General features: G+C 37.3%; 1 protein-coding gene across 1 annotated transcript in view; it reads right to left on the bottom strand.

Moving 5' to 3' along the window:
• Window positions 1-14,617, bottom strand: part of EYA1 (EYA transcriptional coactivator and phosphatase 1) — an 89,623-nt gene that overhangs the window by 11,527 nt on the left and 63,479 nt on the right. The window contains exon 14 of the mRNA XM_030445856.1: window positions 10-68. Coding sequence (XP_030301716.1) covers window positions 10-68 — 59 coding nt within the window. The remainder of the gene's footprint in view (window positions 1-9; window positions 69-14,617) is intronic.

The following is a 14,617-nucleotide window of genomic DNA, read 5'->3' on the forward strand; positions in this document are numbered from 1 at the left end:
CTCCTGTACCTTAAATCTTGCCCGTTGTCATCTGAAGACACGTCATCAATGTGAACCTGGTCGCATTCCTAAGGTGACAGAAAGACTTTAGAATTATCTTGATCTTGCAAATCTTAGAAAAAAAGCTAGAAAAAGCTATGAACAATCTACTCATCGGGGATATTTTTAATTGTGGAAATCAGTAGATGGCAGTCTTGTTAAAACAACTATTTTACCTATTCCTTGTGCTCCTTTTTTTACAACAAATGCACACCATCGTTAGCTACTACTGTTAAATGGCTTTCGAAAAGCACATTTTTGTGTTTAGAAAGGAAAGTGGTTAAAAACAATTAGCATATGTGTTCCATAAACGTCCTTGTAGCCTTTCAGGTACCTTAAAACATCATGCTGCTCAAAGCTGATTCAGTCAGTGCATAAGTGTAACTGAAACCAGACATTTTGGTAAATGTAACATATTAGAAAAATTAAACCTGATGCTAACCGCCAATGAAATTATGACCTCTGATTGCTGTTGAGCCACACACCAACACAGCCTGAGGCCAGTGTTTCAGAGGAGCACAGACGAAAAATCTGTTCCTAGTTTGCCATTCATTTGAGAGTTGTGAGTTTCCTTCTCTCTCTTTGGTCTTGGTGCATGAAAGCAGCATGCAAAGATGAAGAAAATCTGAACAGAAATAGGCAAACTAAACCATCTTTCTTTGGTGACTTGCATGCAAACTAATGCGGCACATTCATAATTAGCTCTGTCCATCACTGAATTAAAAACCGTAATGCATATTATTTATACACAAAAAAAACCCCAACATGAAAACATTACTATTAACAATTTAACTTTTGACAGGAAAACAAATAAACCTCTGGCACTCTAGATCAATTTCAATTCAGTGTTTGAAACAATAATGGATTTCAATTATTTTAATAATTTCCTCTTTTCTCTCTTAATGTGAAATCCTATAACAAACATGATCTATTTTAAACATGAAAATACTGCAATTCTTTATTTTTGTGTTACTGCTTTTCTCTGAACAAATTTTTCTCTCTCCATGGATTTGTGAGGAAGGGAGGGAAGATAGAAGTAGAAAGAAACTCAAACCAGCTGTTCCCTAACAGAATTAAAATCATGACCCCCAACCCTTTTTCTAAAACATCTATTTTCCAGCCAACCCTCTCGCAGCAAGCAGCAAGCTCCAAGGAGGAAAAGACTTTGACCCTGTAACCTTCTCCTCCTCTCCTGAGGTCAACAAACTCAGATAAGAAAAAAGCTGAAGAAGTCTCTTTGGCCTCACATGATGGCCGTGGATTCTAGATTTTTAAAAACATAGGTCTATGAGAAATACTTCAAAAACTTTTCAAGTGCTTTGAAAAAGAAGGTGTGGTCTTTTGCTCTTGTACAACGTATTCTTACTGTAATATGTACACTTTTGTGTTCTTTGCATAGGTAGCTTGTACTAGAGAGAGAGGTAAGAGCAACAACCAGCACAGGAAAGACAATGCTACATTTGCTCATATTTAATCACCGTACATTGGATTTCCTCCTTAGGCAGAAAAAATGTATTAGATGTACAGACACAGCTGAAACTACAAGCAAGCGTGAACATATGTTGCCAGGATCTGAAAATCAAGCTGGCTAAAAAGGAAAGAAAAAAGAAAAAAAAAAAAAAAATAAGAAGCTTCTTCAGCAAATTCACAGAAATTAATTTTCATTAATTTTTCTTTGTTTTAAACTGAAATGAACTGTCCATCTAAATGCCTATGAAGCTAACAATTTGAATATGAACTGAGTGTAAGCTAATGAAGGGACATTCTCCTGAATCTGTAAGTTCTCCTATAACTACTCCTATTGTAGTTACTCTTCCACTGCTCAGTGACTTCTCAAAGTCCCCACGGATAGAAAATCTAAGCTTTAGTTGTCAATGTAGCAGTGAAAAATATCAAGTGAATATCCTCCTGCCCCAGCCTGGAAACTAGGAATGACAACTGAAACAAGTTGCTGGAGAAAAGGATTCAAAATAGAAATTTAGCAAAAAGAAACAGTTTTCCTAGTAACCACAAAAACTTAAGGACAGACTAGAAGATCAGCTTCTCAAAGAAGCTGTTGAAAGAAGGAATAACTCATCAGATTTCCAAATTCAGCTCTCTCAGGCAAAAGATAGAGGCAGGAAAGATGACACCACTACATTGTAGAATGCACAGTTAGAGACGATCTGAGGACTTGGAATATTAATTTATGCTGCAAGATTTTGGGACCATCACAAGCCCTGGGTTGTCACACCCATTCTTCCCTTTTGTCTAACCATTTGCTTGGTAGTTAAAAATTAAGAACAAATGATGCAGCAGAAATAGAAAACATAGAATCAAAAGAAAGAGGGATTCTGGAGAGGAAAAAAAACCCAAACCCCAAAACAAACAGAAAAGAAATCAGAAACTAAAAATCGGTGGGGTAAATGTATAAAAACACTGTCAAGAAAGTAAGCAAAGTGGAAAAAAAAAGTCATGAACATCTCAAATTTCAGGTGAAATGCTGGATATATGGAAGAGAGACAGTGTCCTCTTTTGTCAGGAATAAAAGAAGAAAAAAGAAAGTCAGGAATGGAATGAAACAAAATTAAAGCACAAGAGATGCATGTTATAATTTGGAAAGGATTAAAGACTAATGTGATTGACACTATGTTACAGGAAAAGGAAGGTCACAAACAGTGCATGACTGTTTTGTTCCTGTTGAGTGGCAGGACACAGCTTTGAGGCTAAATGTGAGCTTTGAGTACCAGGTATTTCTTCAGGCTGTCAAGCTGACTCGGACTTTGGGCTAATGACTGAGAGGGGCATTTTTCAACTGCTGAACATGGGAAGGAAAAAACATCCATTTAGCAATTGGACTTTTAGTAGTAAAGCTATTTAGGAATACAGCTTCAAGGATGTCAGTTACCTGCCCACCATTAATTGATACGGCCTTCAGGACACCTTATACCTGCTTGGTATAGAGCATTTTGTTCATGAGCAAAGACTACCTGAGACAGTGTTCAGTCCCCCGATTAAGCAAGCACCCACACATTCAGCATCCTACAGTAGCAGTTGACTCAATATGTACCATTATCAGGGGTACACTAAAATGAAGCTTGACACCGTCAGATAAAGTATGCACTTCCAAACAGTACATTTTTGCAAAGGTATATTTTAGTAAAAATACAGTCTAATAAAATCCTCAAGTACTTCCTAAAAAAGCTTCTGTGACAGGAGTCAACTTAGTCTAAACAGCCATTCAGAAGAAAAAGAAATACTAGTATGTTTGCAGGCTTACCATTTCAGACATTTACAGATATATTTGACACTTCTGTAAAATTTTCATAGGAAAAACAGTACTGGTATACCCCCCCCCCCCCAATTTCTCTGGCTAAGTGATATCTAAAAGTATCTGTGATATCTAAAAGATCCTGTAGAAATACCGTAACTAAATGTTATTCATGCAGATGCATTTCATTATGGTAGAATCAGTTTAGCAGTCAGCTCCAAAGCAGAACATTAAAGTTGTTGGATTCTCTTTTAAAATAGGCTGAATTGGCAAGTAAGGAGCAAAATATCCCGTGGCTTATGTATAAAGATTATACAGCAAGCTGTGTTTTGCTCCTAAAGGTGTTGACCTTGCAACTTCAGTGTATCCAGTTTGAAATCTTCATGAGGGACTACAAGTGATGACATGTTTGCACTGAAGTTTTGGATTTCAGTCAGACAGGCTGAGGTGCAGCTCTGCACTTTGGGTTCAGTCCCTGGAAAGCAAAATGCACTTGGTATAGCTCAGGGATAATACTTTCAGAAAGGCAAAGCCTATTAGGCATCTAAATCCTATTTTCATGAAGGTCTTCCAAACAGCACTGTAACCTTTGCCAAAGTGTTTAATTTGCATTTGTAAATGAAATTTGGGCTACTAAAACATATAGAAACTTTAAAAGACCTTATTCATGGTGTCAAATGCATGTTTAGTGTCCGAAGGGGTGACATGGGGTAGAACAGGTATTCATAGGGTAATTTAGGGAAGTGCTGCTGCCCTGATTTAGGTGTCTGCTATAGATGCCTTGCAGCCATTAGCAGCAATCATAGGGCAAGTTAGTCATAAACCTGGAGAGGCTGTTTTTTCTTGGTTGGTTTACTGTGCAATCATCAGACTAGCTTGATGGCTGCTGTGGGAAACAGGAGGAGAGTGGGGTTGGGTGGTGGGAGCCAGACTGGTCCTCCTGGCAGCGGCCTGGCAGCTGCCCAAGGCAGCACTCCCAGAGCTACGACAAGTGCTGTCTGCAAGCTGAGGAGGTTTGTTCAAAAGGCTTCCTCAAGACTTACTTTTAAAGAAAGAATTCAAGGCAGAGCGAAAACTAATCTTCTGCAAAGAGAGAGAGAGAGCACGTCTTCTCAGCACAGGAGTGGCAGCACGGAAGAGAGCAAGCTGTGAAATGCAGGAGGATTTCAAAGCCTCTGAGACCCCAGCAAAAGCCATTGCCAAGGGAGAGAAAGAAGACATTTCCTATATACTTTTAAAATCCAAGTTTGGATGGGAGTGGATGCTAGTTAGGTAATATAAAACATTAGTAGCATTCTCAAAGCATGCTCAAAGATACAACATTAATGGTGTAGTGGGGGTTGTTTGTGGACATACCAAGTAGCCTGACAGCACTGTCAGCATGTGTAACTTAGCAAATCTACCTACAACAGTTCAAGAAGTTACTGCCCATGCAGTACCTTTGCTGTTCTCACACAGCTGGCTTGCATGCATCTACGTATTTGTGTCCTTCAGACCTTTCAGTGCCACAACCAGCACCAGCTCGGCTTGAAACAAATCTTCTGCAGCAGCTTGGTTAAAACAACAGGACATTGCACGGATTAACTGGGCCTTGTTTCTGCATTCCTCTCCACCAGCCCTGCTCTGGGACTTGAAGCAGCAGCAGATACATGCTTGCAGGAGCTCCTTAAAACTGCTGCAATCATTCGCTAAGTGAAAATACGTCTCCAATGAAATGGAGTAAGCCAAAGAAAAATAACAGTAAAAAATGAATGACTAGATGAGCCTAGCCCAAGACTTGTACATGGAAAGCTTGTGTCTTCTTCCTCCTCCATTCCCAAAGCATTTGCTAACTTTTTCCTGCTAATTTTCTCTCCTCTTTTCTATTTTTTTATGACAAGCCAAAAACTCCCAGAGATGCTTCACAGTCATCATTCATAGCTCTTAAAATGCCTAGACCTATGTAGTCTTCTGGAATCATTCCTTTAAACTTAGGTTCATACGCAAAGATTCATATGCAAAGCATTAAGTTATGGCAGAAATGTTCTACAAATATTTATATTACTTTGCTCCTTTGCTACCACCCGTCAAGCAGTGCACTTCTGCCATAATTCTGTAAAATATGCCTCACTACTCAATTTACTGTAGGAAAATTAATAATAATAAAAAAAGAGATTAAGGCTGTTACAAGATTTCCCCTTATCTGTGCCAACACTACATGCCAAGTGGAGTGACATAATGGCTAGCATGCTGATCATCCACATTTCTGTGTTATAAAACTAACAAAAATAAATCTAATAATTCTGCTGTCTTTGAATAAACACTGAGTATAGGATAACTCTGGACAAGTTTGCACATTATGAAAAGGACTATATTATATGTTCATAATATATCAATATTATGAACGTAACCTCAGAGGATGCTGATGTATTACAGTCCCAAATCTGCTGATTATAGCTAAAATACATTTCCACATTTGGTTAATCTACTTAATTTACCGTGAGAAAACTAACACCACCCTGCCAACTAATTGTTTCAATACCTTAGTCTGCAAAGTCAAATGAGAGAGGGGGAAAAAAAAAACAACCCAAAAAACAACAACCACCCTTCAGAACAAGCTATTTTCATTTTGCCTTTACATCAGCGTGCCCATTGAGACAGCCTGGAAGCTGGCCAGCTCACAGGAAATGATTGCTGGGATTCTCTGTTCCTCTCATATCTGTCATTACGCAATTATATCCACTGCTTCATTTTCCCTACTGAACAGTAGAGAAATTTGGTCATGTGCATGTGAGAACAGATCTGGCAAAACAAGTTAAAGCAGCAATCCTTTATAAAAGTGATGTATCTGAAAAAAAAAACGTAATCAAAAAAAAAAAATCCTCTAGAGTACACTGCTGTGTTTTTAATGTAGTTTTTTATGGCAGCAGTACCTCTGCTTATGTCTTTTCCAGAAATAGATATATACCCTTTCAGATTATATCTGCTCCACAAATACTCATCACTTCTATAAACCATCACAATGTGCTTTTTTGGGAAACATAGGTTTTCAAATTGCTTGTAATGGTTTTCCAAGCAATGATTGCACATTCAAAAGCTAATTTGTAAACGACCATTTTTCTTTATAAATCTGCTGGTTTCTACATCTTTTTACTTAAGGCTGTGACTATCGTCTGGTGAAATAAAATGCAGATTGCTCCAAAGAGTCTCCTAATTTTAGAAAAATAACATGCAAAGATAACATTATTTAATAGTAGTCACTAAATTTGACACGTAAGTCTGTTTTAGAAGAGCAGCAAAATCCCTGGTATGCATACAGGTTAGAAAATTTACATAAAACAACACACCTATATGCCACATATAGGTGTATGGCCTGTGCCTCTACTGTACTTTCTAAATATACAAAAAAAAATCTCTGCACTTCCTCCCAAGCCCAGGCAATAGACGCTGAAGTGCTGAACTTCCTAACCCATCATCCTGGAGTGCCTGTTAACATACAGCACAAACCCATGTGAAAAAGCAGAGACCACGGTTCGCAGGTTCTCAATACTGGCACTCAACTGGCAGGAGCTGTCATCTCTGTCTAGCCTGCACTTTGTGACCCTAACATTTTCTCTTCTTTCCCACCACAATTATTCGGCGCTGAAGAAAAAAGGTGCAGATTACCTGTGGGTCAGGCACAGGATATGAAGAACAAAGGGAGTTCTTGAAATCCACTTCATTCTGTCTGACAATTTGTGGATGAACAGTCAGGGAATTAAAGCAGGCTGTGAAGGCTTTCAAAACACTCCCATTTTTAAACTTAAGACCATAAAGAGAAGCTTATAGTGTTAAAAAAAAAAAAAAAAAAATCACAACAAAACCCCAAACCTCACCTTTTACTGTTAAAGCAGCACACCAAAATGAAAAAATAGACTTAAGACTATTAGCTATATAAACTACTGGCTATTATAAACACCAAGGACTAAGAACTAAAATTATTTAACTCATTTTCATTGCCAATGACTTAGGAGTGCTCTCCCACACTGACCATGAACCCTTTCAGAACGCACAATGGATGCCATTCTTTTCTAATAGAAAAAGTGATTAAAATCACATTTTGCTTGCTCACATGAACAAGTACATTTGGATTAAATATGATACCCCTAAAGTAAACTGTGTTTGTTCCAAAATAAATACAGCTCTTATTCTGCAACTTGTGTTTACTGAAGTAGCTACAGTAAAATGAAGGTTTACATTTTCATTTCAGCTGCACCTTGTAACTGGAAGAATCCAATTTAAAATAAAACATGACCTAGAGAATTATCTATATAACAACAGTACCATGACAGTTATGTTCCCACAGAAAGAGAGATCTCTAATTTGCTTTTTCTCTTTACCTCCCAAGTGTCACAAAGCAGTTATTTCAAGAAATGACAGTGTCTTGGTATATACTACTCAATACACTGAAATCTTTCTATTGAAAAGGAAGCCCAAAATGTAAAATCATAGCTCTAGCACAATAAGTGCAGTCTACCAAACCCCAGAGTTTTCCTGCTTGCCTCAGGACGTAGATTTATTGTTCTGGTTTCAATTCACAGATATTACCACTCTGCATATGCTCATCATATTCCTTTGTTCAGACAGGATAAAATAAAAAGTTGCTCTGTTTCTTTAATGTATGATCTTACTCAGGGAAGTGCTTTGGAGTGCCTCTGTAACAATCAGTTCTTCCTACAACTCTGACAAAACTATTTGTTATTATATTTTACAGGAAAGGAAAGGGAAGAGGATGGTGTCAGAGAAATAATGTTACCCATAGGTAGAAATAGATAACTACGATTCACAATTGTTTTTTTAAAGAGCCTATGCTACTCCTGGAAAGGACAGTGTTAAATTCAAAATGTCAAATTCATTTTATTTTAAAAGTTCAGCACTCCATATTGTAAATACCTTCTTCATGACATGATTCATGTTATCTGTGGTCATATACTTTTGTAAAAAAAAAATAATAATTCTATGACTAATGAAAGCCAGTGAAAATAAAATATGAATGTGTTTAAAGAAGTAACAGAAGCCATGAACCTGGTCAGCCTGTCATGAATTATTCCCAAATGTATTACCTTGAAAGTATACTCTTAAGAACATCCATATTTATTTAAGCTATATACTAAAGATTGTTCAAATATATTTACTTTTATAGCAATTTTTCCAAATTAAACTTAAGAAAAGAATAATTTTTCCATAAAAGCCTGAAAACAATGTCTCATATCTCAGGAAAGGAGAGTGCTCTTGTAGTTCACATGGAAATTTTCACAAAAAGATGTCTGTCAGTCCTGCACAACCAGTAATTTAAACTTGCTGTGCCTTGGTGCTGATGAGCATCTGCTGAATGCATGTTTGAATGAAAGCTACGATGCTTTGGGCTAAAGAGTCCTCCTATCCTTGTAATTATCTGCTAATGGGAAAAACACAAAATAAAATTCTCTCTGCTAACCTTGCCAGTTCAGACAGCTAAAACTTCTGTTCACACAGGCAGCCTGAAGACCTTTGCATGACACTTCGTATTTCTCCCCTTCCCTTTCTTTCCTCCTTAAATACTGTGGGGCAGATGTTGATCCCTATGCTGGTGCTCAGTGGCAGAAGTAAGGAGTGAGCTGAGGCACCACTGCCTTGCCCAGACAGAGCAGGAGATGACAAACCTGCTTTGCCAGAGCTCTACAAGTGCCAACCAGACAGGCAACAGGTTTTGTGCCACCTTACAGCCTTACATTTAGAGAAGAGGAGAAGCAACAGGAAGGTAAATAAAGTGACAAAGTGATGCTGCAGACTTGGTAGGCCTCTGTGTATTTCAGCTGAACTGTACGTGTTCAAAGACCATTTAATCTGATTTTCTTGAAATAGGAAATCATATAGGGTCTATTTTCAGTGGCACCTAGTATGGAGGTACTCATCACTGGCCACATGAAAGAAGTTAAGTGGTTAAGAAGTTGCATAAGCCTAGAGGAATGATCTTCTCCAGCAAGCTGAAGAGGTATTTGTTATTCTTCAGAGTTTGAACACTCACAAACCACAGCAGCACATTCCCCAACAGCCAGGCATCATGTATTTCAGATGGGCTGAAGCTTTTAGCTGGGTTTTGCACGGACCAGCAAAGCCACAGTTCTGCCTCTGAATAAAGACTTTCTTTTGCATTTTTGTTCATTTACCTACAGCTACATGAGTGGTGTGACTCAGTCAGGAATTCACGAACTTCACGAGCTTTCTGCAAGTTGCATGTGGTTGTAGCATCACGTAGACAAGAAACTATTCTCACCATACCCTCATATACATATCAGGGAAAATTCCTGACCATGATTTGTGTTTTCTTGCTTTCCTTCCTTCCTGTGGTGAAACTAAGCTGTTCCTGGATGGTTACAGTGGAAAACTACATGCAAATAGATAGGCTTTGTGTCTCAGCCTGAATGTGTTAAAATAACTGCTGAGAAGGGAGTCCACAGTTGTTGACTTGTTCATGAGAAAGTGAACTCTCCTACCCTTCATAGGATGTAAAGTGCCTTAAAAATTAGGTTTACATTGACAAATAAATGCATTGCTGCTAAAAAAAAAAAAAAAAAAAAAAAAAAAAAGCCCTACTGAAGCTTTTGGAATAATCACATTTGGCTTTCCCAACAGTCTCTGCTGCTGTAGGTGAAGAAGTTGAATCACAGGCTTCTCAGAAAGCATACTTAGCCACAGTCTGGTTGGGAGGTTCCCATTACAGACATTACAAAGCTCAGCATGAGCAACTCTCACTTCAGCCAAATAAGAAAAGGAATTTTTTAAAAGATAGTCCTCTGCAGGGCCCTCAGTGACTCTACTCTGGGTCACCATGGATTAGTTTAGCTGCCATCCTTATGGTATTTGGGGGTGGGAGGGAGATAATTCAGCTAGTTCTGCCTGAAGTTTACCTCTCTCTGCAGCCAACTGTTGTATCTCATGAGGATTATGTTTTATTCAACAGCCTTTCCTGTAATTGATTATATTTCTTAGTTTGATGGCCCAGATATCTATTTTCTATATGGTCTGCAATCCTTACTACCTGCTATTGTAGTAAGTGACTGCAGTTGTTTCTTATTCAACACCCAGCTAACCAATTAGGAAGCAAAAAGCCAAAGGTTTGCTAAGATTTTTCAGGTTCCACCCTCCAACCAGTCACAGAATCACAGAACTGTCACAGTTGGAAAAGACCTCTATAGTCACTCAGTCCAACCATCAACCCAGAAAAAAGGCCGTCTATAGCATGTTCTGAAGTACCTCATCTATATGATTTTTTAGTACCTCCAGGGATGGTGACTCCACAAGCCTTTTCCAGTTCCTGATGACTCTTTCAGCGTAGAAATTTTTCATAATATCTTGTTTAAGCCTCCCATGATGCAACTTCAGGCTGTTTCCTCTAGTCCTGTCATGACCTACTTGGGAGAAGAGGCCAAGACTCACCTCACTACAAACTCCTTTCAGGTAGTTGCAAAGAGCGGTAAGGTCTCCCCTCAGCCTCCTCTTCTCCAAGCTAAACAGTCCCAGTTCCATCAGCCTCTCCTCATAGGACTTCTTCTGTAGACTCTTCACCATTCAAATCAAACTAACTCTGACAAAATCAGATAGGTGCCTCACTCAGCTATTTCTCACAGCAGCAGAACCTGACCTTGTGGTCTGAACATAAGCCTCTGTGCATAGTCCATTGCTAAATCAAGGTTGTCTGGCAAAATCCATCACTGTATTCTCAATTTTTGTATTACCAGTGATTAATAATCACCTGAGTGACATGAATGATTACATTCAACAATCACAAAGAGCTGATGTTTCTTTCAGCTGCATCCTTAACTACTACACTCTTTTGAAAACTACTTTCAAACAAAAGGTATTTCTTTTGTAGACTGGATTTTAAATATTGCCAGAGAAGAAATATTTCTTTTAATATTAGACAATACATGTTATTTTTCTAGCTTGAGAGAATGTGAAATGTAATGTTCTTACAAAATTTATTTTCTTTTGTATAACCTTTTGGGCCAGTAAACCTCCCCTTTTCCTAAGGAAAGGTCAACCTCCACCTATCAACAACGCCATTGCTCTGAACTGGATAAATGATTTTTATTTTTTTTCTTGACATCGACACAGCAAGGTTGATTTTCTTCCTCACTTGTACATCATTGGTGATTTCAGGACATCAAAGGAAATTGATGCCATAATGCTACACCGAGGTCTTCCAGTGCTCTGAGATGAGTTTGCAAATAAAATGTTTTAAATAGAATTGGGGTAATTGGGCATGAGAGAAACAAAGAGCAGGAAGCACTCAAAGCTGCTATGTTTACCTCTTAAACATCTGCTACCTATTGCTTGGAAAAAAAAAAACTAAACCAAAATAGTAGTAAAACCCTCCCTCCTCTAAAGCCTTTCTTTATGAATGATTGAACAATTAAAACCAAGAAAGTTGCTGTATAGTTTGGGGATGATCATTAAAGTCTTTGTAACTTTATTCCTCATCTCAAATGAAAAATAATATCAGCTCTAATAGTGGTGCTGCAGAGTTAATCAGTGGTTTAATCTTTTAAGCATTCTGAAAGCTTATTGCAAACTGAACCTAAATACAGTAACTATTAATACCAACTAAGTTGATTAATATATATTAATGCATTCTCCATCATACTTTCCTTCTAACAGCATTATTTCAAAAACATAAAGAAGTGAAAAACAGAGAATTTATACTAAGAAATAATAAAATTGATGAACATTATAATTATAACTTATAAAATCACATAAAAATCTAACAAAAAGAGAAAAATTTATTTCATATTCTTGCAACTGAAAGCCTAAAAATCTCACAAGACAAGAGAAATGGGCATTGATAATACACCCAATCACAAGTAACTTGTTTTGGAACAGCAGTACTTTGAGGAGCAAGACTCTGATTTACTGCTGTTCTGATTTCTTCCTTTTCAATGGCTTAGCCCATCATTTTGTAAACATAATTTGTCACCAACACCAGCCAGAGCTCTCTGTAACTACTTTTTGCCTTTCTTTCAGATCTGCTATCCCTGCTGAGAGACTCTACTAAAGAAGAATTTTTCATACTGACACCAACTGTAGTCTTGCTGTGAATAACCACATTCCCATAAAAATCATTCCATTTATTGCAAAGTTGTTGGCAGACCATAGGAATAATAGTCAACTCAGGAAACCTTTTATCCTGAAATCACATAGCTTAACCCTTTGCCTGACCATATGGAGCTTACACATAAAAACCATATTACCCCACTGCTGACTGAATTCTTAATAAAAGCATTTTTGTTACTGTTTTAAAGTTTTAAAAATCATTTTTTCACAGTACTTCTTCAATTAAAAAAGAAAAAAAAAAACCAAACAAAACCCAGACCAAATTGGAATCAATCAAGTAGTATTCTGTTTTTTTCCTCAATATTCAATGTTATATTTGAAATCACAGACTCTTTCCCAGTATAGGAAATAACACATTAGCATAGATGCTTGAGTATAGTTTTGCTTATAATCTAAAAATTCAGTCATGTAAAGTTTTTTTGTCTCTATTTTTCCTGCCTTCCTATGGTAAGGAAAGCTGTATGAATTTACAAGATTATGGAACAATTAGGAAAAAAACTGCTTGCTTTATGTGGGTTTTTTTTGCAAGGTACTTCTAAGAGATTTGGTATTTGCTTTGTTAAACACCAAACTAGTAGAGATTAGATTCAGGAAATATTCATTAGTTTTGTTAGCCAGTTCTCTTGACAGTTTGGAAGTCAGAGGTTGCTTGTATTCAAATTTCTATCGGAATTTAATGAAGTGATGGAACAAGAAAAAAAAAAAGTGGTGTGTGCTGTCACTGTCTTTTTTGCTCTGTTTGTGGCTTGACTTGTGCTTCATTCATTTGACTGAGGCCATAAGGGGAGTTTTTGATTTCCAAACACACCTTTAAGAAAAAGAAACACATTTTGTTCCAATAAATGAATTGAAAAATGACTTGTAGTTTTAAACTTTTCAGTGAGAGACAGTTCTTAGAAAACCTCTTATTGGAGTTAGAACTGCTGCTATGGTTGGCTCTGCCTCTTGTCTACCAGCACTAGGGAAGGTGTTAACCCCTGTGTGCCCATACTTTACATTCACAATGCAAATTATACAAATATCCAGGAGAAAAAGAGAAGATTTTTCAACCGATTGGAAGTGATTTTCTACAGTTCATAAAGGATTGCTTGATTAGGTATAGCTGATCTTTATGGTGGCAGTAATGCTTCAGATAAGCTCCATACTCTTATCAGCAGTGTGTCAGTGAATATCTAAGAACTATCCCTTGACTGTATAGTACTGCAGGTAACATTCAGAGAGTGCCTGGACTGCCCTGTTAAAACTGGACAAGGATCTTGGGAGGAGAAAAAAAAAAAAAAAAAAAAAGCAACTCCATTCCTTCAATACCTCATTGTTTCTTTTGTTCAGCTTTTCATTTACATTTTTTGAAATCCTTATTAAATCCTGATTCATTATCAGCACACTCTAAGATCACTTTAGTCCACTAAAGAATCACCAAGCTTCTTGACCATATCTAAAAGCAATTTGAAAAAATACAGGTAACAGCAGTCAAATTTTACTTTAAAACACAGAAAAACAAAAGTGATACTGCAACAAGTAAAGGGAATAGTCCCCTCCCCCCTTTCTTTAAAGTTTCATTAGACCATTGAAGTGGATGAAATTCAGATAGAGGCCTTATTGTAAGCACACTGAAACAGTAGAAACCTCCTGAGACCACGAAACTCAAACATTTTGGGAACCAACTTCAAGCACTCCTTTCGTGCTTTTAAAACAAAATGAATGAAAAACACTTCTTAATTTTTCTCCCTGTAGCAACGTTTTAATATGACTCCTACAAACTCCCCAGCACAAACAGATCTGTTTAAAGTACATTTGCATGTATATTTTCTTAAAATTTAAACTAGTTGTAACAGTCACACATAACCACGCCAGCAAAAACTTCATGATGACTCTCAAGATACCAGACCACTGGACTAATAACATTGTAAATTTGTGATAAAATTAAACCTAGACTGAAGAAGTTGAGAGAAACTACCTACCATGCATATTGCTAAGATGTTTACACTATGATTTCCCTTATGTGAGGACTGGTTACTGTGACCTCATCCTGCAAAATGGAATGCAAGGATAACACTTAGATTTGCCTAGATTTCCTAAATTAAAAGGTACATCCTTTTCAGAGACTAATACACTTAAAACACCAGCCTAAATAATGCAAACCTGAGGTCTGGAGGTGAAGTGGTTCCCAAATCAACAAGGGAAAAATTTTTAGAGGTGACTATTATGTTTTCTTTA

The sequence above is a fragment of the Calypte anna genome, chromosome 2, assembly GCF_003957555.1.
Source record: "Calypte anna isolate BGI_N300 chromosome 2, bCalAnn1_v1.p, whole genome shotgun sequence".
Classification (NCBI taxonomy): domain Eukaryota; kingdom Metazoa; phylum Chordata; class Aves; order Apodiformes; family Trochilidae; genus Calypte; species Calypte anna.